At 42.7% G+C, this 26,532-nt stretch overlaps 1 protein-coding gene and 1 long non-coding RNA gene across 3 annotated transcripts; both read right to left on the bottom strand.

Annotated features, from left to right (window-relative positions):
- Positions 1-25,001, bottom strand: CHRNA9 (cholinergic receptor nicotinic alpha 9 subunit). Its single transcript, XM_066995967.1, has 9 exons — positions 24,413-25,001; positions 22,935-23,850; positions 20,958-21,003; positions 10,600-10,693; positions 9,574-9,651; positions 8,349-8,494; positions 7,412-7,566; positions 6,305-6,837; positions 1-6,017 (listed from the first exon to the last, which is right to left on the bottom strand). Exons 1-9 carry the CDS (start codon positions 24,612-24,614, stop codon positions 5,461-5,463), a joined length of 2,727 nt encoding a protein of 908 aa, XP_066852068.1. The 5' UTR covers positions 24,615-25,001; the 3' UTR covers positions 1-5,460.
- On the bottom strand, positions 13,120-17,881 carry LOC136790661 (uncharacterized). 2 transcript variants are annotated; one of them, XR_010831023.1, is made up of 3 exons: positions 17,680-17,881; positions 15,674-15,939; positions 13,120-13,593 (listed from the first exon to the last, which is right to left on the bottom strand). It is a non-coding gene; the product is annotated as an uncharacterized lncRNA (long non-coding RNA). The 2 variants fall into 2 exon arrangements; XR_010831022.1 differs by lacking the exon at positions 13,120-13,593 and having other exon boundaries at positions 13,866-15,939.
- Positions 25,002-26,532: the final 1,531 nt, after the last annotated feature.

Raw genomic sequence — 26,532 nt, 5'->3', positions numbered from 1 at the left:
TGCCTTTATTTGTTCACATTATACTGGCTCAATCATTTCCTGCTAACATGCACTTAAACACGTTAATGGAGAATGCACAAGCAAACAGAAACAGAATATGTTATTATTACATAGTATTTAAGACCACTATCAATCAAATTTTATTAGTGGTGACACATAAAAAGCAAATACAGTGAATCCTAATTTACTCGTTTTATTCACTGAAGCTCTGCCTACAATCATATGGGTTACATTTAAGCAATAAAAAAATATGTATTTTTTTCTCCAATGCTCTTCTTCCTTTGCCAGCTCTGTCACTGCATTTAGAGTAACACAAACCAATGTAGTGACAGACCAAAGGGAACACAAGCCAGTCTTTAGCATAGTCCCTGTGCAACTCCCAACACCATAGATAAAATAATTTTCAGTGAAGGCTGATAAAAATAATAGCATATAAAAATTTGTTTCGAGTTCTTTTGCAACACAAAAAAATTGTGAGCAGATATGTGAATGTTGTAAGGTACATATCCTGGCAAAGAATAAATGTTCAGAATTGCAGACAAAGCATAGAATACACATTACCCGGAAAAAAAACTCAACACAATTCTAGGTAGGTTATTTAGAAGGTAGTAGGACTGAATCACATTTAAACTGAATCACATTTAAAACAAACATTTTCAGGAACTAGAATGAAAAACTCTTCTCTTTAAAACTGCAGCTGCCTTTTATCTTGATTTGTTCTTTCCAGATGTTCACTAGATTTGCTTTCTACTCTGAAGTGCCCAAGAACAGACCAAGGCATAACAGTTCTGTACATCTGGAATTAAACACAACCATGTTTTCCACCCTGCTGTGCTCCCCATCAACTGTTATCTCCCTCAACAGCTGTATTTGGATATTTATATTGTTGTCCTGTTGCAAAGGCATCCCTGAATTGTCTTCTCAATCACAATAGCTGGAACTTCAGCTGGAGGTGCACCGCTGTCATGGGCGGACAAACAAACCCACGACCCCACATGACCAAGAAAATATATGATTGAGTGCACCACTAGCCTGCTTGCGAGGTCTGTCCCTGCAGCCCAGGTACCCAGAAGGCAGGCTGCACTGCTCGAAACTCACCTTTATGGTAGCTGAACTTAACACATTGTATTCCTGACAGCTCCCAAAATTTAATATGGAAGTTAATATGCCTTCATCTTTCATTTAATATTCATTGCCCACTGCCATCAAACGGTTCCCAAGCGGCTGAACTGGATAGCATTTAGATACCAGTCTCATAAATCTCCGAGTGTAGCCAAATGGGAGGATAGCTTAAAACAGTTCCATTAAGCTAATGGTACAATTGCAGCGTATCATTGTTGGCTTTGCAGGTCTTCAGTGGCCCACGGACAAGAGACTAGGAATTAAATGCCATAAAGTATTTCGAAAGAAACAGACAAGAATGAGCCTGAGCTGGGGCACTTGATATCTCATTTATTCCTTACTGCAAGCAACGTATAAACAGAATTGTTCACTGCCACTGTGCAGAAAGGAGATCTTAAAGAGAATATAGTGCAGTTGGAAGGGACCTTCAAAGATCATCACTAACCAAAAGCTAAAGCAGATTCATGAGGGCATTGTCCAAATGCCTGTTGAACAGACAGGCAAGGGATCTGGGGACAATGAATTTTTAATTTGCGTTTGTTCCTTCCATCCAACTGGATTTGCCTCTAGCAAAAAATAATGACTACGTCTTAGTGGACTTCACAGTCGGTGAGAAAAGAGATGTTCAGTTTGCTCTGCTCCTTTAAATGATCTCTAGGTTATTCACTCTGCCTGCAAGTACAAAAGAGGTGGTTGCACACAAAGTACAGAGGCCACCTTCAGTCTTATATCCTGTTGTTGAGGAAAAGATTTTAAGAACAAAAACAAGAGTCACCACATTATTTTCAACAGGTAACAGAAATTTTTAAAATGAGAGAACAGATGGATTCTTCCTGGCTTTAAAGGGAAATGAGGGAATTCCCTCACCCCATGCTCTCCCCATCTCCTAAAAAATCAAATTATAGATCTTCTGTTTCTCAAACTAGGACAGACCTGCACAATCAGGAGTTCTTGCCAAACTCCTGAATTTCTTGAGAAACAGCTCTCAGATATTTCCCATGCTTCTGGCAGGGTCAGAGCAAAGCTTTGTCAACCATAGGATGAAACATGCTTAGAACGTCACACCTGAATTCTTGAAACATATGGGATAAAGAGCACAGAAGAATATGCAGTATTGAATCCCTAAAAACACTGCTCTAGCTTTCAACACTTCGCGACTATATTTAGTTGTACCCTGATAGATTTTTCTTCCATTTCCCCCCAGCTCTTTAAATCCACACAATCTTTTAGCATTCACAAATTCTGTTGCAAGGAGTTCCTCAGCCTTCCACATAGTATACAGTCAGTCCCATCCACCGTCTCGCAGTATATTTGATGCACCTGGCTCCTGAAGTGGAAGAGACAGCAAACAGTAACTCTATTTTCTTTATACCACCCATAAGCCTTGGACAAACACTCCCTCAGCCATTTCTTCTCCACAGTGAAGACTCATGTTCTGAATACCTTACCTTTATCTTTAAATACTGCACTCCCCAGGCTTTGGGGACAGTATCTTTTTTCCACAACAAAGAACAAATCAGTTTCCTAAAAGAGGCAGTATAAATGTCAAACCCTGAGCTCCATGGCAAATGTCTGCAACCATTCTTCTGCACAGGGAGAATGAACAGCTTGGTTTCTAAAGCAGATATTCAAAGTTACCCCAGTTGACTGGAAGCTGATAATATATAGGGAATACACTTGAGACTTTTTCCACATACTGAGTTTATTCTTGGCTAGCTACCCAGTTTATCTTTACATTAGAACCTGGACTTTAAAGCTTGCATTATGTATGAGAATCCAGATAAGCTTACAGCATTAATTATTCCACACAAAAGAAAACCTGGCATTGAGAACTTAATGCATCATTTACATAATAACTACAAATCCCTTTCTTTCAATAAATTTGGCCATGACAACTGCATCACTTTGCCATTTTGACTCCTCACTCTTAAGTTACAGCTTCACAGATGTGCTCCTATTAACTGCAACAGTTGTGAAAACTCATTTTATCACATGAACTTTTGACTGGGGGGATCCATTACAGTGTCCTTCTGCCTCTCCCACTGCATCTAGAATATCATGGTTTCAAAATTCAGGGTGCTTTGTAAAAGCAATTTATCTGCCGAGGGCATGCCTGGGCTTTTAAGCTTCTCATTTTACCATGAAACATCTTCTGGAACTTTTGTCTGAGGGGTTAAAAGAAATTAGCACAGAGGAGAGGGCTTTCCAGTGTTGTCAGCAAACACATTCATGTAGGCTTAAGTAGCAAGGTGTTGAACAGGGAACGTGTTGATTACGGCGCTACTTTAATGATAGTGCTGTAAGATCACGCTTTTGTGCTAAGTAATGCGCAAAGCAACCTTGGCATTCCTCTAGACAGCTTATAATTTAAGTACATTTAGATGAGCAGGCAGCGAGGTGGACTGAGAACTGGCTGGATGGCAGAGCTCGGAGGGCTGTGCTCAGCTGCACAGTCTAGCTGGAGGCCTGTAGCTCTGTCCCCCGGTGGGCTGTGCTGGGTCCAGTCCTGTCCGACTTACCCATCAATGACCTGGATGAAGGGACCATGTGCACCCTCAGCACATTTACTGCTGATACAAAACCAGGAGGAGTGGCTGATCCACCACAGTGCTGCGTTGCCATTCAGAGGGACCTGGCCAGGCTGGAGAGTTTGGCAGAGAGGAACCTCCTGAGGTTCAACAAAAGCAAGTGCAGGGTTCTGCACCTGGGAGGAGTAACCCCGTGCACTAGTACAGGTTGGGGGATGACCTGCTGGAAAGCAGCTCTGCAGGAAAAAACCTGGGAGTCCTGGTGGACAGCAGGTTAACCATGAGACAGCAATGTCCCCTTGTGGCCAAGGAGGCCAACGGTATCCTGGGGTGCATTAGGAAAAGTGTTCCCAGCAGGCTGAGAGATGATCCTCCCCCTTTACTCAGCCCTGGTGAGGTCACACTGGAGTACTGTGTTCAGTTCTGGGCTCCCCAGTACCAGAGGGACATGGAGCTCTGGAGAGAGCCCAGCAGAGGGCTGTGAAGATGAGTAGGGGACTGGAGCATCTCTCAGATGAGGAAAGGCTGAGAGAGCTGGGCCTATTCAGCCTGGAGAAGACTGAGAGGGGATCTCATCAATGCATATAAATATCTTAGGGGAGACAATGGGGCCAGACTCTTTGGTGGTGCCCAGAGATAAGGAACGGGAACAAACTGAAACACAGGAAGGTCCATCTGAATATGGGGAACACTTCTGTACTGTGAGAGTGACGGAGCACTGCAACAGGTTGCCCAGAGAGGTTGTGGAGCCTGCTTCTCTGGAGATATTCAAAACCCGCCTGGACGTGATCCTGTGCAACCTGCTCTAAGTGACCCTGCTTGAGCAGGGGGGGTTGGACTAGGTGATCTCCAGAGGTCCCTTCCAACCTTAATGATTCCCTGATTCTGTGATTCAAAAGCGGCTAACAGACACATGGGGCGAGCATTGGTCAAGGTCAATAAAATGAGCAGAGACTGGACAGCCAGCCTATTTTAACAGTCTCACAGTTGACATTTAAAGGCCCATTTTGCACAAATGTCCAGGGCAATGAAATAACTAGGGAGGATGAGAAGCCCTTCCTCATGTTAGAATCAGAGGGAAGAGAATGGAGGAGAGGCCCTGTGACTTGGTGAGGAGTAAGTCCTGTCATTCTGGCTTACTGTGCCTCTAGTAACAATGGAGCAATATTTAGCAGCAGGAGATGATTAAAAGGTAAATCAAGGTACCGTCATATTTAGTGGTATACTCAATGGTAGCAGAAGTGAAAGGCACACCAGAGAGCAAGATAGACAGGCAGAGCCCACGAGCAGACATGAACAATGACCAGAAAAAGACATTAACAAAATAAGATAACTTAGGAAGGCAAGCTAAAAAAGGAAAAAAAGGCAACGCCATGAAGAGATTAATTCCAGGTTCCATCACAATCTCAAAAATACCCCGATTTTGTTCTGGCAGAGAGAAAAGGCCAGCCAAGTTACAAGGTGCAGCCCTCAGAATAGAGTGCTCCCTGCTAGGCTGTCTGCTCCACCACTGCATTGCTCCCCCGATCAGCCTGCAGCCATGGCCACCATTCATTAAGACGGAGCACACACTGCTCATCCAGCAAGCCTCATCGGGGCTGCACTCCCATATTAAAACGCAATGAAAGCCACTAATAAAGCCGTCAGCTGAGCAATGTCTCAACGTGCCGTTGCAGCCTACCGAGCCAGTTTATTGTTACAGAACAGAAGACACAAAGATCTCAGAAGCACACCTACCCCACAGCTCCACTGAAACGAGCTAACCCAGTACATTCATTCATACCTACAAAACGAATGTGTTCATCTGCAGTTAAGCTGCTTTCCCAATGATGAGCACACTCATAAAAAACACCATGATAAAAAAAATCCACATGAAAAACCTGTCCATCACTTTTGCTACTTTTTTCCACTCAATTCCTTTGGCCCGGTTTGCTTTATGGTCTCGAACACAGTTAGCAATGTACTCGATATTTTTTATCAGCATTTTGTAACAGGAACAGCAATTAACATTCTCCCTAATATCTTCGCCATGAATTCCACAGCTTTTATTCAAATTTCCATTCAGCTTCTCCTTGAGATCACTGTCATCATTTCCGTTGGAAAGTTGACTCCTTACCTCTTTGTCTCCCCCCCGACACACATCATCCCCCTCTAACTTATGTTCTTGCTCCTTCTCTCTTTGTGGACTTGTACAGTTCTCACCCACATCGTACACAAAAAAGATTTTTGACATGTAGTCCAAGATAACCACCCTGGCCCATTGGGGAACAGGCTTCGCTTCTGAGCCACAGTGATGGACATTCATGATAATGATTGTCAGCGCAGTGGAAGCTGTGATCATGGTCATAGTTGCTATGTAATACTTGCCTGGAACACAAAATAAAATTATATTAAAGGTGCTACCCTAAAAAAAATCAATGTAGAAATAATGCGACAACATAATGCTAAACATAAGTGCAAGCGAAACCAAATTTTAATCACCCTGATACTCTGTATTTAGATAACAATTACCGTATAAGAATATAGATTAAAGTATTAAAGTAAAACCTCATACTCATTACAGGTATGCCTTTATCAGATGAGTGACTATTGAATTAGCATTGTAAAAAATGCTTAAAGCATATAAAGCCACGTTTAAAGCACGTAAAGCTCACCTATCAAAGGTACGTTTTCAGAGGGAGGCATGATCTCTGCAACCATAAGCTGGAACACGGTCAGAGCAAGAAGAACCGTAACGCCTAGTGACACTTTTTCTCCAGAGTCTGCAGGGAGGTAGAATCCCAGTGGGGCGAGGAAAGAGATCAAAATGCAAGGAAGCAACAGATTAAATATGTAGAAAGACGACTTCCTTTTTAAAATCAGTGTGAATGTTACATCTGGATAAGGCTCAGAGCAGCAGCCGTAAGTGATTACATTCTTAACCGCTGGCATGCCATGAATCTCCCATTCCACATCTTCTATGAAGTCAGAAAGGTCACCACTATCAAGAGAATTGATGATGTCTACCTGATTACCGTTATAGGTCCAGGAACCAAACGTAAGGTTGCACTGCTGGCTGTCAAAAGGAAAATAAGATACATCCACTACACATGAGCTCTTTGTGATAGCAGGTGCATCCCAAGTGATTTTTCCATCATATCTCAACACAACGTTAGTATTCACTGGTTCTGAAAAGTCATCGTCAGCCCTAAAAGACAGAAAAGTGACAGTCAGGACTGACATGCAGCAACTTAGCGTGTAGGCTGGGGAGAGTCAGGAGGAGACCCTCGCTTCACACCATTAAAAGCATGCTTCTGAAACCATATTATGTATTTACACTGATTTTTATTAGGAACTATTAACTATGTTATTTACAAGTACCAGTACCCACTGACACTGGGATATTCAAAGATTATGATAATCTGCTGTTCATTACTGGCCTGGGAGAGCAGACAAGTTATGGAGCCTTTGCATACCACCTTCTTGTGCACACAATCTTCTAGATCTCTTCAGCAACTTCTGCAGAAAGCACTTCAGATCGCTGGGGGGAGAGAGGTGTTCAACTCCCAGGGCAACCATGGAAGCTGGATCAATACTCAAACAATCCTGTCTATGGCCTTTTTGCAAAATATTTAGGTGTTCAACAACAAACATTAAGACAACAAATATATCCCTTCCTAAGGCAAAGTGAATTGATGAAAGTTGAGGCTCCATGGGTCACTGCTCCTTCTACCCCCTCTTTCATACACACATTCAAGCCGATTCTCTCCAGCCTCACTCACTTGTTATACAGGACAATATCTGGCCTCCAGACCAAATTGCTTGGAATCCTGATTGAATCCAACCCATCGTACTTATCCTTGTCCCATTTGAGGTACGCATCATACCAGCTTTGTCGAATCCATAAGTAAGCTGTCAAAATTTGGTTCCTTTCATCCTGCATAAAAAATAGAAATATTTCTAGCTGAAGGTGAAAAAAGTACATCTTAGATGCTGACAGCATTTGTTGTGTAACTTTAAAGCAATGCTCAAAACTGGCCAGAACACTGACAGGCCACAACAGCACCTCATACAGGTACATATACTATACAGCATAGAGGGGACTTCTGCATTCAATTTCTCTCTTGGCCAAGCCTTCCTCCCCCAGAGGACGATTCTTTTTCCCTGCACCTTCCCAAGCTTTAATCACAGCTGTCTAAGGCTCTTAATATCTCATGAGTTTTCTTTTGCCAGCTTCAGAATACCAAACAGCTGACAAAATTCAGTCCAAAACTCTGAAAGCTTGTTGATTCACAAATCAGAAGCGATTTTCCATTCTCCTTCCAGACATCTCTTTTGCCTTAAAAGCGTATCTGGCTGAACCAAATTTATAAGAAGTTAAAAGCTAAAATAGGGAGTTTACAAGAAATTAATTGCTTCCTAGAAAGAGCGTTTGCTCTTTTTATTTAATAGCAAAAGTTGCCTGGATGCTACAATACAAACATCTAACTAAAACTACAAAGTCTTCGCAATTCAGCAGCTATGTCTGTAGACATGTAATGGAAATCCTAGCATTGCCATCAGATAAGATTCTAGTAAGAACCAGAGAACATGACCCTTGTGAGGAAGCATTACTGAAGTTGTCACAACAAAATTTAAGTTGCTTTCCCACTCCAAGCAAGTTTACAGTTAACACACTCCTGTACATATTCAGAAAAACAGAACTGCATTTTTACTCACCATGTCTTTAATTTGGGACAATGTTATCTGAAGGGTAACATTCAGCACTTTATCTGTGTCTTCCACTGGTCTTAGAGCATTTGAATAGTCTTCAAACAGTTCATTGAACAGCTTGTGAGCATATTTTCCTTTGGCTGATTCTACAGCTAGATAACACATTTGTTCAGTACATCAGATTAAGCACTGAGCAATATCAGAAGATAGCCTTTTTCTATAGCTTCAAACAGTATTTGCTATATTTATCATTCGCATATTGTAGAGTACCATTTAGTGCAAAAACAGAGTAAACCTGATGAAGTTATTCAAATAAAGACAGCTTTCACCTGTAGTAAATGAATAGCTAGCTTTAGCTTTTCACACCCACTGAAAATAAAACTCTCTATCCAGAGATTCCTACCATTTTTGAAAGTATCATTACTTCTATTTTACTGATTTCTTTCATAGGCATAGAGATTATTGGCTTAGAGTCACACATCTGCTAAGCTAAAATTAGAAGCCAAGCCTGAAGTCAAACCTGCTCCCCGGCTAATGGCTTGTGATGTCTCCTTAAACGCAGCACTGACAGATTCATGCTACTTTCAGAATTTACCCTCCCGCTGCCCTTTTTTTAAAAACAAAAACACAGCACTTGGGAGAAGTCTAAGCTGCTTTTCTTCACAACTTGACAACTACACAAGGTATGAACACATCCTTGGACTAACATCTTTCCCAAAACCATGTATTTCTTGCTATCCAGACTTCCTATGGATATTCCACTAAAATTTCAGATTTACCACACTTTTGCTGGTCCACACTGCTTTGTGCATCACCGTTTCTCTAGGCAGTGTCTGCATTACCTTTAGACAAATTCACACATTTCTGCAAGCAAAGGACAAGGACAGTAACCTTCACAAGACTTGTGCAAATGCCAGCTGGCACAACACAGGAAACGAGTGCTATGGAGGACATTGCTCTCTGGTGACTCACAGTGACTTCCTGGACTTATCAGAGTTCAAACTAAACCTTCCTGATGAAAAAGAAATCCTAACAAATCAAAGCTTCACAAGGAGCATTTGGATCTGGCTGTACATGATCATTCATTTTGTCTATGCGTCAGTAAGACAAAAAAAAAAGCAGATGAAGGGGACTTCTGGAGCTCAACCACATAGGATGCATCAGGACACCAGCTCCTACCTGAATAAAATAAATGCCAATACAACACAAACTACCAAGGAGTATTTCTCACCTTGAGGCATCACGGCTGTGAACAGCAACCAGAGAGAGACATAAAAGGAGGATGGACTTTTTCTCTTCATTTCTGGACCTTCTCACCATCCAAAACTGTAACAAAACACAAGTTGCACAGCAACACAAAGTTGCTGCAGCACTGATAAGCAGCTAGAAACAACTCAGTCCTCCCTCAGCAGCTGTCAGTGTCCTGGAGCAATGGTCTCAGCTCCTGCAGCTGCCTGGGGCTCTGATGAACCCTCCCTCTCCCCGTAACCTGAGAGCTGCCTCCTTGAAGCTAACACTGTGCAAGACAACAAACAGATGGGATATCAGCAGGAAAACTGTGTTCCATTGCATTTCTCACTACAAATAAGATTAGGTTTCTTCACAGATTGGACATTTCTCATTTCTTCATTGGGCCAAGTTTTACTGCCCTTATGTTCAGCAATAGCTTCTCAACACCGGTCCAGTGAACCTATGAACCCTCACCAAAAAAAAAAAAAGGCAGTAAGATCTGCCTCAGTACTTTAGTTGGTGTGGTTACACCAAGCACCACACATCCAACGTGTCACATAACAAAAACCACAGCCTACCTGCTCGCATGCAGACAGAAGTGTTTCCACCTACCAAAGTGACACCACGTGTAAGATACGCAGCTACAGCAACTGCCAAGTCTGACAGCACAGGCAAGGTTTGCAGAAGCACAATACAGCTGTGCAAGCTACAGCTTCCACTGGCACAGACAACTCCGTGATCAGTCCACAGCACAGGAACCAGAAGCAGAACTGGATTCTGTAGATAAAACGCTATTTCCCAACATAGTACAATTTCCCAGGTGAGCTTAACCAGGGTTTACAAATGATTACGGAATCACTGGAACAGCTCTTGCATTTAGCAAAAAGACTCACAGGAGAGAAGTGTGACTGTAAAGCAATACCACAGCTGGCCTCCCTTCTACCCAGATAGCCAGCTCACTGTTAGCTCTGCCTGTATTCCTCATATTGCTGAGTTAAGTTTCCTGGCATCGCAGGCATTTTCTTACAGTTTTCTCGCAAACAAGAGGAGGTGACTTCCTCCTTTCCATAGAGATGAATCCAATCCCTCCTCATTGTATGCTGCAGCACATCTTTGCCATCCTATTAGGACAGGTAGCAAAAGTCATTAAAATGGACAGGTGAAAAGACAGAATGAACTACCAGTAAAAAAAACTGCTCCAGAACAGTTCAGATACAAACAAAAAATACTGCTAAAAGGAAAATTGATCCCTTCACACACACAGTTTCTACATAAGAGCACTGTGGTGGTTTTACCTTTTTAAACCTGCTCCACCAGAGGCCCAACCAGGGTCACTCTCTGGCTTGGCTCAGGCCAGCAGCAGGTCCCCTTTTGGAGCCAGCTGGAGGTGGCTCTGATCTGACCTGGGGCAGCTGCTGGGCTCTGCTCTGCTCACAGAGGCCACCCCTGCAGCCCCCCTCCTACCAAACCCTTGTAACATAAATGCAGTACAAGTACCAGTCACTGGATAACATCTGCACTTTAGCGGGGTCTGTAAATCAGTGACATTTATGGCCAAGTTCAATAGGTAAGCACTAAGTAATTTCAGTCAAAGCACCTGTAATGAAATCCATCTCCATCACTTCAGTTACTTGTCAAAAGGGGGAAAAAATGGAAAACAATTTAGAAGTCAAGAAGGTCAGAGCAGCCCTTAGGCAGCATGTGATGACTGGCTTTTTCTGTGGGTAAAAAGGTGTACGCTGTCAGGTGACAAAAGTTAGAGACAAAAGGGTTTGGGGGGGATACTGTCACATCAGTGCTTTCTCAGGTGATACCTTGAGCCTAGTCTATCATTTTTGTCAGCAAGCAGCTACTGCTTCTTACTAATTACAAGGGAATGACCAGGGCACTGCTTTAAGTGTGCTGCTATAAATGCTGCAGGAACCAATACGAAGGTCGCTCTGCCACAGGCTGGGGACAATCCTGTGAGCAGTGACACCAGCAATACAACTCTGCTGAGTAGCACAGCTTGATACACAGTAATTCACATAAAATCACATATATTAAAGAACCCTGCACCTTTATTGTAATGTGTCCTTTCCAAAGGAAACCACAGGTTTTCAAAATAAGAAAACAAGAGGCATGCTTGCATGTGTTATTTAGTTTATTCCTATGCACATATTTCATGTTATTCATTATAAACTTTTAAAGGAATAGATCATAACCAGTACTTTCCAGTCAAATATATCCAGGAGCTGCCACACACAGGGCATGCAGACAGCGAGCACACATACAGAAGACACTTATGATGCTACATTAATTGCAGTGCTTATAATAAAATATATCCAAAAACCTTTTCAATATTAGAGTTAAAAGATTTATCAGTACACCACACCATTCAGCTTTTTTATAAGAAATTTAATCTGTAATTTTAAACCAAATGTCCCTTAAGTAGACATTTTGTGTAAAGAGTATTAACATTATTTGTTATTTAATGATCTGAGAGATTCATCTACAAACCCACGCTTCCTTGCAATATAGTTTTAAATTGTGGCTTAATCTACAATAATGCTACTCCCAGATGAAACATCCCATTTAACATTTGAATGGAGCATAAATTTATACTCAAGCAGTTCTCTATTTTTACAGTAATAAGTTCTGCTACAGAGTCAGGAACCGACACGAATACAAAGCAGCTTACAACGATAATTTCAGAGTCATGGTTGTTTGCAAGTCAGAATCAAGTCATTAACCTCTCCCCAAACTAGACTTGTTTCCAGTGAAATCTGAAGTTACCTCCTGAGAGGGCATCCACCAGCAGATGGCCCTGTTAAGCCAGCCTACTGGTTTACCCAGACACTCAATCTGTTTATTGCATAAAATCACATCACATTTTAATCTACTTTGATTAATTTTGCTGATTATTTACCTTAAATTTAATACAAGATTAGCAAAGAAAAGATGTTCTTTTAAAGAAGATAAGCAGAAGGAACAGAACTACTTAATGGCTGAATCTGGCTCTTGGATCTGCCGAATATACACAAGGCCAGCCACAGGAGGATCTCAGTGCAAGCAAATATAAATCACTGTCAACAACTGCACAATGTGAAACCATATTTAGAGCAGAGGCTGCTTCTGCTGAGGCAGAGATCAGTTAAGGCACAACATCCAACCCCGGTTCCATATGATTTTATTCAAACTTTTGAATTTGTGAGTACATGTATGGACTATAAACAGCAGAACATTGTTTTCATGTTTACATTCAGTGGGACAACAGGGTTCAGCAGTGCACTGAGCCTGTACGACGCTCACATGCCATGCAGCTTCTGATGGTTGTATGGACAAACAGGTTGCAATCAAAACATCAAAAAAAAACTGAATTCAGTGTACTGCCTTGTAAGGTAAGTTTGACTTTGCATATACCTTAAGGACAGACCAAAGTGTGTGGGGGGTATTTTCATATTAATAACTTCCAGTTTTAAATATTTATCTTGGACAAACCATAAACAAAGCAGGAAAGAAGTTTAAAAACATTTTAGAAGTTTGTCCTTTCAATTAAAGATACCTTTCCTCTCCTGCTTAAATAATTATTTGCTCCTGAAGCTGAGGTTTTGACATGTACATTTCCAGACTTTTTTTTTAAATGTATTTTCATCCTTTTTTGCATGGAAAACATTAAGAGTTTAAGCCTCCAACTGGAAAAGCTACAGATACTGTATTATCACAGGCCTCAAGGCCGTCTGTACCATTTATAATCCATCCCTTCACCAGAGAACAATAAAGAAGAACAGATTGGTTTCTAAGCACAGTTTGTAAGAAGTGTCTCACAGTCTGCTTCTACTTGCCTTCCTGCCAATTTTTCTCCCCAGAAGCTGTTGTGTTCACATTCTTCACAGCATTTGCTACAGAACATTATCTTACGATGGGGTCAAGCAGCACACTAACTCCTCAGAGTCAAGACTCCTCTCCTTAGACGAAACAAAGTCTTTACACAGCACAGGTAACAGCAGCTCTTCTTGCCAGTAGAACAGCCTTACTGTGCCTGCTCCAGGGAAGCAGAATACAGCACTTCATTTACATGCAGCATGTTCCTCTCCACCTCATTTTCTCAACCCACCTACTGCTTCCTGCTTCCTTCTCTCTCAAAATCCCCTACCACCTGAAACTAGCATACTCATTCATACTTTCTTCTTCTGTCATACACACAAGATAGGAAATACATTAGGAAGTGTTCAGCATGTTAGGTCATGAGATGATGTGGAATATTAGCCACATTTTCCAGAAACAGAAAAGCCTAATTTAAATGTTACTCAATTTTTTTCTGAAAGTAAATTTTATTTTTGGTCCACTTACACATACAGCTCTACCAACCACCTTGCAGCACATGAAGTAGAGGAACCTTTTGTCCTGAGAAGCCTTGCATTGTTTAGTAAGATCTAAATTGCAGCTCATTCATCCTTTTTCACCAGGACAAGGTACTTTATTGTCCTTGCAAAGCATTCAGTAGCTGTCAGGGTTAAGAACAAAGTTATTTTATAGCTTTAGCTGTCAGAAAGCTATTTTATATACAGCTCTCTCTCATTGGGGTCACTTCCAGCTTTAGATCATGCTTTTGAGTGGCTGATTGCAGGATCTATGCTCTATACAAAGACAGGCAGTCTGATGCTCTAAAACAAATTGGATTATTATAGAGATTTTTTACCCTGTTACAAGGGTATAGAGAGACTCAAATACCTTCTGCCTGATTGCTCTTGCAACATGGAAGACAACACAGTACCTCAGCCTTGAGAAGTGGAAAGAAGCCCCCCAGCTACTGTGGTACAGGCAGATGACAACTGTAGGAACCCCAGAACACCATTCCATCAGCTCAGGTGGACTTCACAAAAACTGAATAAACTCAGAAGTTTACTGAAGTAGACTAAAGGGCGGACATCATTTCAGATGCTAACTCAGAGCTAAATTTTATCTTTAAAATTCAAAGTGGAGGAGAGGGTCAGAAGTAACATCCTTATAAAAAGAGGTACCAAAACATTATATACACAAGGGAATCTACATAGAGGCAATCCCTAGCACCCCCTGAAGATATCAGCTTTCCTGGTGAGCTCAGATCTACCTTGCAACACAAACTAAATTACATCTAAACATTTGTATCCTTATCCAAGTTCCCTGCAAAGAGCTAAGATTAATATTGTGTACTAATACAGAGCAGCTGGCTGCAAAGGCAGGATGCCAAAAATAAAGTCAAGAAAGAAACCAGACCATAATGTTTCAATCTAAACAATTCCAATTGCAGGATGACTGCTACCGCAGTATTCATACCTGCTACTTGGCCAGTGTTGCATACAGTTTTGCTTACAGTGTAAAACGCATCTAGAAAGACACTAAGCAGACATTTTTGTCACAAATTTTGGCATTACCTAATTGTTTCAGCTCCATCTAATCATACATAACAGTCCACCCAGGGAATTTCTCCACATTTCTAGAATTTAGAGGAAGAAAAAACTGCTTTACTGAGAATATAAATAGTTCCCTTGACAATCCACTCCAAGAGTGGTTTTCTAAGCTCATTAAACTAATTTCCAAGATTACAACTACTGCAAAGCTGCCTACTTTATATATATATATATATATTATTCAGAACAACCTCTAAACTATCACAATCCAAAAGCTTTATTTGTGCCTAACAAGCCTCAACATAGGATGAGACAAGCAGTAACAACTCATCTCTGAGGGAAAACAACTTTTCATAAGTTTTAGCTATTGAAGCATCTTACAGTATGTGCATACTTTCATTCTTCAGGCTTCCTCCCAAGAAGCATCTGAAACTGGGAAAAATTTGTTGGCTTTCCTTTTTGGCTACTTTTCTGAAAAGTAAGTAGCGATCACAAGAATGCTAGCACAAACTCAGAGCAACTCTACCTTCAGTCAAATTATTCTGGGTTTGCACTAATATTAATACGACCACAATTGATTTCTTAAGTGTCCCTTTTGAAAGCACCTTGACAGGACAGAAGTGGCAGAAAACAGAGGAGTCCCCACAGAAAAGAGATACAGACCTCTCTGCCATACTCATCTAACCAAAAATTGTTCATTAAGTCACTGATATGGCAGATCAGGTTGACCTCAAAGAGAGCAGCTCTGTCTTCATCTCCAACAGCAAGGGACCTGAAGCTTCTTGTAAGGGATGCATAACAGCTGGATGCACTCCTTTTCCTTGCAGACTGCCAGTTTTCTTTTCCTGTAACAGAATCTGACCAAGCTGCATCACCAAGAACACACTGCCATTTATGCTAAAACTTGGTCGTGCTCAGCTCACTCAGACACCAGCTCAAAACCAGATGCCCACAATATGCAAACCAGCAAGCACATTAGGTTTAGATGCTACAGCCTGTGAGGGAAAGAACAGACAAGCCAACAATTAGAACAGATTTCATCTGAGGCTGAAGAGTATTAAAGACATTTCTTGCATTTCTAGTCCCATGCTCCAATTAGCTGTGCACTTGTCACAGAAGAGGTACAGGCAGCACTGCAACCAGACAGGCTCAGGTTTTGGGGCTGGACAAGTTGCCTCCCTACAGGTCCCTCAAACTTTAGGCAACATTGCCAGGATACAGATTCCCAGGCACACCCGTTTTAAGCTACACTTTTCATTGTTTTACCAGCTTAAGAATAACAGTACCCCACTCCAGCAAGCACCTTCTAGCATGAATACAGCTACTTTATGCTACAGACCAAGCTAAAAAATTTCACCTTGAACAAGATTAGTAGTAAACCTGCAGTTTTACTCAAAGCCTGCAACTGTGCTCATTCTGGCATAGCAGGCTCATTTAGATCTTGGGAACAAAGCACCAACGTGAGCTGAAGACAGTACCTCTTGTCTTAAGCATCCATGAACACAGTTGCTCCAGGACACACTTAAAGGCTGTATGAATACCTTTGGTTTTCATCTGTAAAGTCCTAAGTGATCATCTAAAACCAAGATGATGTTTCATTCTTTTCAACCTACACGAAGTGCAATGTAATGAATGCTCAGTGCTTCTTTGGTTAACTGCCTGAAAAACTTTATTTTGCCCATCAACCAAAGATCTGCTATCCAGAAGTGTTAACCTGCAACACTGATCTCAATCTTATGTGCTTAGTAACTGCTATTTTTCAAGTTCCACAGAAGGTGATTACGAGGTATAAAAGTAGTTAAGACCAAAATTGTGTGTTCTAGCATTAAAATGCTACTATAACCACACATTATACCTGGTTGGCTTGTGCACTTTGGGAAACATTTGCTGCTTGTCTGACAACAATTGGCAGGGGGCTGTGAAGTATTATCTTTGCCAATTGCTCAGCTGCCTTTTAGCTTGATGGAGGGCATGAAGAGTGTTTTATCCTGAAATAGCACAGAACCAAGATGTTGGGGAAAAAGCAAGAGGGATTACATCACAGCCTACAGGTAGCAGAACTATGAGAGGACAGACAATCCTACAGTCATCCTGCAGTTACAGCTTTTGGGAAATGTATATGAAATTGCAAGAGGCAATTCCCCAAACTAGTATAAAAGAGCTAGCATAAGAACACTGTTAGAAGCTGGAACAGTTTTAGCAAATTCCTTATTTACTTTACTCCTGGGCTCTAGGCAAAAGCAGCATATTACACAGCCATTTCAGAGAGCTGCTCTGAATCCAATGGTAAGGACTGATACGTTCAGGTCTGGACTTTGACTGACCTGATCTGGTTGATTTGCTGGTGGGAAGCCATGCATAAGGAAAAAAAGCATTGGTTTCTTGTACACATTCTCTACATCTTTCTTTTCTGCCAATAATCTTATATACCTTCAGTAATCTTCCGCAATCCTAGAAGTTACTACTAAGTATGACAGTGGTACAGCTGAGCACTGTGTTACAGTGAACACGCAGCCAGCCTCAGAGAAAGGCTGGCCGCTCGTTACAACATCTCATTGGAAGGCATGACCCAGCAAGCTGGCAATGATTGGTGGACTCAGCACTGTACTGATGCTTCCAGCCAAAATTATGTCATATCACAACACAAACCAGAGCCTTCTTTATCTATTTAGATCAAAAAGCACTGTTTTCCCTTTAGTTACTTTAAAATAAATGTACTTTTAATGCCTACTTACAGCTTCCAGCTCTGCAGCCTTAGCAATTACGAAGCTCTGAGGTGGTATGTCCTGAGAACATGAAATGAAACAAAACGTCTTCAGCAGAAAGCCAGGGCAGGGTAAACAAACCAAGAGCACTGGCATGACATGCCCTGTGTGCTGCTATTAGAGCTGCTGCAGAATGTCTGGTGTCCTCCTTGCTGTGTAGTGAAATAAGCAAGTCCCTACAGCACAGAAGCAAACATTTCAACTGATGGATGTACAGATGTTATATCACAACTGTATATTACTTCTATGTATGTTATAAAAGGAAGCCACTGTCACCAAAAAAAAAAATCTAGGCATGCAAAAGGCACTTTGGGGATATTTCAAGCAACAAATCAGTGGAAGCCCTTATTTTTGTATAACATTATTTTTAAGGTCTTCTTTTGCCAGCTACTTCCCAGGTGCTGGTTGCAGACAAGAAAAATATATGGAACATGCAATTGCTTGTACTTGCAGATTAGTCTCATAAAAGCCCCTCAGTAGTTTTTATAGCAGGAATAATACTTTATATAAAGCCTGAAGAGAAAACCTTAAGTTGAAAGGCATTTGTCTATTTATTTATCTTCAGCTTTCTGGACTTGGGCCTTTGGGATCAAAGGACACTGTATACTGTAGAGCCAGACTAGCAGGGGATGTTTTCATTCCACAAGAACAAGAAGTACTCAGGGACCTTGGTGTGAAACCTGGCAAATATTTAACTTAGGTTTCCTATTTTACTTGCAATAGCTATGGAAAGATGCCTTTCCTTGCAAATTTCATCTACTCAAAGAACACAAATAAATTTTTCATTGTTGAATTATACTGCCAAGTTTAACTGTCCAAGTACATACACTTGATACTTGATTAATTAGTGCTGTACTAATTAAAGGGTAACATTACTTCTGTCATTCTAAGGAATGTATATTTTATCTAAGCATCACAATCTGGAGAATCAAAAGCAAGCCAGCCAGGTGTACAAAGACTTAAGATACAAAATACAATTAATCATTTCTTTTACTCTTGAAAAGAGTCTAATTAAATATAACAATTATAAATTGTAGAAAAGAGTTCAGGCTTCTACATGAATATTGATTCACCAGTATCTCAATGGTAATACATAATACAGTAATTTCCTCCAGCAGACAGTGATTAGTACAAGAGTAATTTAGCTTTTTCTGCAGTCTGTGTGCTTAACCTTTCACACTCAACATGATAAAAAGTGTGAAATCATTAACATTGTAAGAAAGAATTCAGGATCTTTAAAACAGCAAAGTGTTAAAAAAAGGAAAAAAATCTGAGAATCTGAAATAACCACGTTAGGATTCTAAGCCAATGAAACTCCTACCATTCACAAGAAAACAGGTTCTTGGTTTTATTGTCACATGAAAGCAAACATACAGCTCCAGCAAGTACAGATCAAGCACCAGGCTTATAACCCTGTTATCTGAAAAAATATGCCAGCCTATCAAAAGACAACTTTTTAGATAAGCAGGAAAAGCTAATTACCTCTATGATGGCTGTCCCTTAAACAGATTTCTGTTCTTCTCAGTGCTGGGATCAGAGAACTCAGCAAAGTTGACATTGTGGTTGAGTCTTCAGCACCTCTTCAGCTACTTCCTAGACTTCACTTCCATTTCAGGGGTACAAAATGAAAGTCTGTGGTGACAGCTACAGAATGTAGACAGAAATAAGAACAGAGGTATTTTTTCTCTTCTGCTTCACATATCGCACTGAAGACAAATATTACATATAAAACAGACATCCATTTTTCCAGTAGTGTAGAACAATCGTTGTGGAATTTATTTGCAAAATACCAGGTTCCCCAGAAGCCAGACAGATTTCTGAGGTTTCAGAAAAAAGGATACACAACACAACAAAGGGGCTAGGATCAATACTGCCATCCTGTCTTACCTGCAGATCCATATATACTATATATCTTCTCATCTCCCCAGCTGAGAAGCACCATTTATTGCCGAAGTCAATTAAATGGGAGAGTCCTGGTACTGAGTAAGAACAGCCAGGCATAGCCACCGAGCTGTTCTTGTACCATGTTTATTTTGATACCTCCCAGTTCCACCAGCTACTTCCATCTACTTGGAACAAAGGACTTTTCATCCCTGAACAGTTTGTGAGGTTTTCTCCTATTAAAAAGCCTTGACCAATTTCTGCCTATCTTGAACATATTTTGATAAAAAAAAGGCTAAAGTCTTACAGGCTTTTCTTCTTCCCCTGGAACATGCATTTTAGGTCAGACTCTTCCACTGGAATTCAGTTTTCAACAGAACAGAAAGCTCTCACCTTCAGATGCTTCCAGCTGACTATGTCAGTAAGTAGGGGGAGAAGGGGACAGAGAGGAAGAGATGAGCTTATGTACTGTGGAAGAAACCAGGCACATTTTGCACCTTCAAATACATCATTAGGAGACAGTAGCAACTCATTTTCAACCAGTCTTTCCTGCCACCCGGAAGCAGACACCAGTAAAACTAAAACACCAGTTTACTTCTCTGCTGAAGTCTCACAATCAACACAACACAAAGCTGAATGCCAAACTACTTTTTCCTCTATCAAATAAGTCAATTCAGCTCAAGACATCCTCTGGCAAGTCTTTCCTTCTCAGGGCAAAAGAAGATAGCTCCCTAATCTCCACTTTACATTACGAGCATTAATAATCCACAGTAGCCTTTGTATTCTGGAACCTCAGCTGTATCTCTCAAGGCTTAGGTTGTGTTTTTTTTTTTTTGATAAAGATTTGCATCCTTCTGTGTCATCCTCACCTATACAACTTCTGCAAACCTATCAAACATTTACCATTTATACTAAAAACCCTCGTCAACTCTTGCAGGAAAAGCATTGACATAACCAGCAGCTGAAGCCAAAAGAAAATGCACTCATCTGGCAGCCTTGATCTGCCTAAGATCATGCCCTTCTCCAAGGCACAGGGCAGCCAGCTCAGCCCCTTAATGCCCCTGGAGGCACAGGGCCACTAATCCCCCAGAGGGGCTGGAAACACCTTCTGCAATAAGGCCATCACAGGAAGCAAAACAGTGGGGTTTTTTGGACTAGCAGGGTATAAAATCAAACATCAGCTGCTCTTAATGGTATTCCAGTGGGCTGCCTTAAGCCCGGTGGTATGACATTCCTTCCAGGACTTTTCCTAACTCCTCACCATCGCGAAGGAGCCACAGTGACTTGTGTGACTAGCTGAACCGAGCTGCCTACTCCATGGTGCTTTGCAGCCATCCCGGGATTTCCCCGGCAAGTCTCAGATTTACCAGCCTGCAGTGGGTTAGCTCTGACTTATAGCCAAACCCCTTGCCACTGGGACAGGGGGAGAAGACAGGAAGAATGGAAGCAAGAACACTCACAGGTCAGGACAAAAATGGGGAGATCGCCTAATTACTGCCATGGGTAAAACAGACAACTTGAGAAAATTTAATTTATGGCCAGTTAAAACAATCAGGTAGTGGGAAACAAAAGATAAACCAGGCAGCCTCTTATCTCTTCCTACAGATGTCAGCCCTGCAGCCCCACCACCAAAACCTTGCGTACACAGACCCTTCACAGCAAGGCGGAGTACTTGAGGCCGGCACACCCGGGACAGGCCAGGGACATCACATACACCAAGGTCAGCAAAAAAAGCTTGGACACCTAGGAAAGCTTGCAGAGAGCACATAAAGCAGCTCCTTATGCAGGTAGGTATGCAGCAAGCCTCTGCTCAGCCCAACCAGTGGGCACCTCGGGGTAAGTCCCTTGGCAGATGCCGCATTAGCACCACCTTAGTTAAGGCATTACTTACAGTTAGACATTATGCAGGAGTTACTGTACAAACAAGCATTTCCAGTGAACAAAGCCAGCTTTTAACTGAAACACAGTTAAAAACAAAGATCTCAGATACGGTGCTAACCACTGAAGTCTTGCCACACTGTAGTAAGTCCCACGCTCAACACAATGCAGCTCTCATAGTAAAAGAGAGGAAAGAGTAACAAAAGAGTAGCAGACTGGTGGTGCCCTGCAAAGTGTTAACTTCCAGTAACCAGAAGGCTTGAGAAATCATGGCTAATTATTTCCATGGCAATCACACCAGCATTAAATTCCAGCCAGCTCCCACGCTGTAATCCACATCTTTGCTAAAAGGCAGCACAGGGCAGAGTAAAATACTAAGCTACCCTACTTAGCAGCACTGTCATTCCAGGTTTGGAGCAGTGATAGCAGTAAGGACGATCAGGCAGCTTGCTGCAGTTCTCTGAACTTGCCACGAGTCCACCTGACCCACCAAAGCCCTTCCCAGTTTGGCCACAGGGTGAAAAATATATTCTATGCCATGCCACTGCAAGTGCCGTAACTACAAAACTGGAATTATTCAAGCCATCGAACTTCACAATTATGGTTGAAGGCTCCTCAATTTAAGAAAGTTAAGAAAGTACCTTAAAATTCAGGAAAAAAACGAACAGGCTGAATTAAGGAGAAGTAACATCCTAAGGAAATAATTAACTGTTAAGTGAACTCTGATATTTTAGCTATTTAAAATTCTGATCAGGCTAATTATGCTCAGAGAGAATTGGGGCTAGAAGATTCAATGAAATATTTTCAGAGCTAGCATTTGCTGAACAAAAATGTTTCAGTCCCCCATCTAAACAGAAGACAGTGCTTTGAACACATCTTACGAATATCAACGTTTGTTTCTGTTGTGTTTTTTTTTTTAAATTCAATCTTTGGTGTCTGTTATTAAGCTAGTAATGTAACTTATATTTACCTTTTGACCTTAGTAACATCTTTTCATATAGCCATAAACTGTAATATACCTTGTTTTAAAAAAATGTGACTACTTGCTGTCTTACAGTAATTAACTTAAATTCTCAGGAGTTTTTCTTTAAAACTTTAGTCATTTATTGCTCTTAAAAAAGAGAGCATACAATTTCTTTTGCATAAAAAATATTACTAGTAAGCACAGGCTGTTTTAAAAAAGGAAGCATTTATTAATTCAAGTGACACAAAATAAAAGCATCTGCAGACTTGCTGTCAAGGCACACAAGGTCCACATGCAGCGGGTCTGACACCCCCCCACCCCTGGGGCTACAGACAGTGTAAGCAGCGACTGCAGGCGAACTTCAGGAGCCACTGTGGTGTGAGGCAGAAAAATCATTACAGGCATTGGTACTTAAGTTACTGCCACCAACTAGAAACTATGTGGTTAAACCCTTACAGAAAGGGGAGAAGTCAGGAGCTATTTCCCCCCCAGCCTCCATGGCTATGGCCTCTCTGGGATCACGCAGGGCCACCTCGCCAGGCGGGTGATGTCCTCCCCAGGATACCCGCAGCGTGCAGCAGTGAGGACAGTCCCCAGCCAGAAGGAATGCACGCCGTACCGCTCCGCAGGCAGCCCCAGCAGCCTCAGGGCCCGTCGGAGCACAGCCAGGAACTCCCTCATTGTGACTGGCATGTTATCTGTGTGCACAAAGAGCGGCCCTTCGAGTGGTGAACGCAGCATCACATAGCTCTGGAGGGCCAGGACAGGGCACACCCATGGCTCCCCAGACAGCCCGAGGCTGATGACATGTCTCTCCTGGCCAACAGGAGAGTTACGCAGACGAAACACCGCTCTGCTTTCTGTCACCTGGATGTCACTCAAGTGCAGCAGTTCTGGCTGCAGTACAGCACAGTGCTTTGCCACCATCTCTCCTATTCGAAGTGCCCCGAAAAAAGCTGCAGTGAACAAGGCACAAAACAGCAAGCATTCATAATGGGATACACATACAGACTCCAGAGCTCCTAAGAGAGAGCGTAACACCTCAATTGTTACAGGAGTGTATTTATCCCTCAGAATGCCCACTTGACGTTTCAACCCTATCACCATGCAACAGGTTATAGCATCTTCTAGAGGATCAGGGTTACCGGTCAGTCTCGACAAGTAAGACAGTGCTGCCACATACATCAACGTCTTTGAGGATGAGTAAAGAGACTCCACAGCCAAAAACCCTCTAACTTGATCCTCTGGAATCGGCCAGGCTGCAGGCATCCCCATGCCTTTCCTAAAGGCAAGGAATTTCTTCAGTCCTTCGAGGTAGGCTTGCCACAGCCTAACATCCCCTGAACACTCCAACAACGACAATGTCTTCAGAGGCCAAGGTCCCAAGGAGGGTTTCCCAGGACACCTGAACTCCCTTCCTACAAGACAGGATCTATATTAGCACATGCTGACAAGAGGCACAAGCATGTCACTCAAAAAGCAATAAAGAGAGTGCTTATGTGTGACTTTAGGTGTGACACACACCTAAAACAATGCTCTAGTAGTTTATCTGCCTAGAGACATTCACTTCACACACAGCTACACCCAGAGCTGTTAACAAGCTGAGATATCTTTGAAGTGAGGAAGGCTACAAGTCACACACCTGATCTATATTGGGCAGTAGATATGGCAACACTAGAGGAACTTACAGAGTGGTACCAGGAAAGAGAAGATTTAAAAACCAGCCTTTCCAATGTTGCCTACAGACCTTACACTGCAAAGGTAACAGAGCACGCTCCTGCCAGATAGCAGAGTATTTCCTCAGCTAGGAAGAACAACAGCCTGGAGGCCTCCCAGAGGGACTCGAGCAAGGCACAGAGAAGGGCCCCCAGCAGGAACCGCAGCAGCCAGGAGCCCACCCACCTCCCTCAGCAGCCCACTCCCCACACAAGAATCACCACGTGTGCTCTTCGCCCCCCGACAAGTCACGGCCACCCTCACCAGTCGCCACACCGCAGTCTCCGCACCACCACAAAACACCAGGATGCGCCACCGCCGCGGTCCCACACGACAGCAGAGGATCCGCCTGGCCGGCGAGGCCCAGCTGCAGCCACTCCATGCCTGGCTCCTGGGCCAGCAGCGCCAGCATCTCCCAGAAGGGCGCGGCGGGAGGCCCGGCCGCCAGGCGAGCTCCGCAGGACATAGCGGGAGGCCAGGCGCTGACCGACCGCAGCCCTCCGCTGCACTACGAAGACTGAGAGGCACTCCCCGCGCCGCCATTTTTATAGCCGCGGAGCAGATCGCGATGCCCTCCTCTGATTGGTCACTCGGAGGCACGAAGCGCTGCTATTGGCTGTCCGGTGTGGGCCGGGCTATAAAACGGCGGCACGGAGAGGATGCGTTCTTTTGGGGTCCGCCATTTTGTTGGTGATGTGGTGCGTTGTGGAGCCCGTCGTCGCGTCGCCCTTCTGGGAGTTGCTGGCGCTGCTGCGGGGGGAGCCCGGCATGGGGCGGCTGCTGTGCGGCCTGAGGGGCTGGCCCCGGTCGGGGGAGATCGTCGGAGCTGAGTCTGGTGGCGTCGGGGAAGCCGGTATGTGTGGTGTTGGGGGCGCTGACAGGGTGGTTGAGGCGGGTGGACGGTGGGTAGGCTTCTGGTGTGGGGTCTGACCGTGCTCTGGAAACCTGTTAGAACCTGTGTGTGTCATGGGTTTGTTCCTAGTGTATGGCTTTGCCACTTCTGTACATATGTTGATGGGGTCTGGCACTGCAAAAATCTTGCTGTAGTGTGCTGTGTCTGTTGCCAGGCTTGAGGCATTGCTTTAAAGAGGAAAAAATACAGGCTGTCCTTATGCTTATTGATAACTTAATGCTTCACTAGCACTCTGGCTGTTGGAGGCTATTTAAGTGAGTCATAAAACTGTAAGGGATGAAGTTATTTGTTTTCCAAAGAAGTTCAAACAAAAGTCAAAGGGTGCTGAAAGGGAAGAAGCTTTTTTCTGTTGTTTTTTAGACTGACTTGCTTGCTATTCCTAATGTGGATTTCTTTCAGCAGGTGAACTCTGCCATGTTCCTGAAATACAGCCCTTAGGCCCTTTGCCTCTGAGGACTCTGCTGTTACTGGAGCACTCAAGAGATAGACACCAATGGCAAATCTACTGTGAGGGCCTGAAGAATTTTCTTGCCTTTAGAGAAAGCATGGCACAGCCTGCAGTTTGGCCAGTTCCAGTGGACCAAGTGAGAGAGTTCTTGGTTGCCATGGAGTCCCAGGATCTGCCTCCTGCAAAACTAATAATGTACTGATTCAAAGATCATAAATCCAATTTCTTTAAGTGATTTATTCTTTATTGACGGCGCCGGATGCACGGGGGATCTTTCCGCCTATCGTGCATCCCGAAGTGAAAAGCCGTCCCAAATTTATACATCACAGTGATTAATATTTTATTAACGCCTATACATATTCATTATCTAACCCCGCCTACTCTCGCTTCTCATGCTAATCAGTTTTTTGTGTCCTGCGCCTGCGCAGATCCTCTCAGTGGTCTTGGGCAGGGGTCGTCGAGCTGTGGTCGGTGGTCTCAGAGAGGAAGGCCATAAGTCTTCCTCACAGTGTACTTTTCACCCTTGGTCAGGATTCTGCTGAATTAGCTTTCTTCCTAACCGCAAGGACTGTTTTTTCTTCGAATCTTCTGCTCATTATTTTCTTATCTTGGATTCCAATGTCTTGTTCGAGATATATTGCCCGTATGTCCTATTTTGAGATACATTGTCCGTACATCTGCTTCCTGCCCTACACTTAATGTTCTGTTCTCCTTTAATAGTTTCATTCTTAACCCTTTCTTATCTGGAATCGCCTCAGCTTCCCTAATCAATCCCCCCTTTTCTTTTCCCCATGCAAATTCTTTTGCATTGCATGCCCTTATCATTAGCAGTATCGCAGTGACATACATACAAATATTCCTACTACCAATAACATAACCAGATCAGTAAAAACTTGTTCTAACTATTGAAAGTTGGGTAAGCACCTTCCAATTCTTGAATCACAATTACAACTATAAGCCACAGAAATAAAACAATTCTGTTAACTAAATTTCTGCTAACTACATTACTAAATACTCCTGACC

The sequence above is a fragment of the Anser cygnoides genome, chromosome 4 (assembly GCF_040182565.1).
Source record: "Anser cygnoides isolate HZ-2024a breed goose chromosome 4, Taihu_goose_T2T_genome, whole genome shotgun sequence".
NCBI classification, from domain to species: Eukaryota; Metazoa; Chordata; class Aves; order Anseriformes; family Anatidae; genus Anser; species Anser cygnoides.
This window is presented reverse-complemented; position numbering and strand designations above follow the sequence as displayed.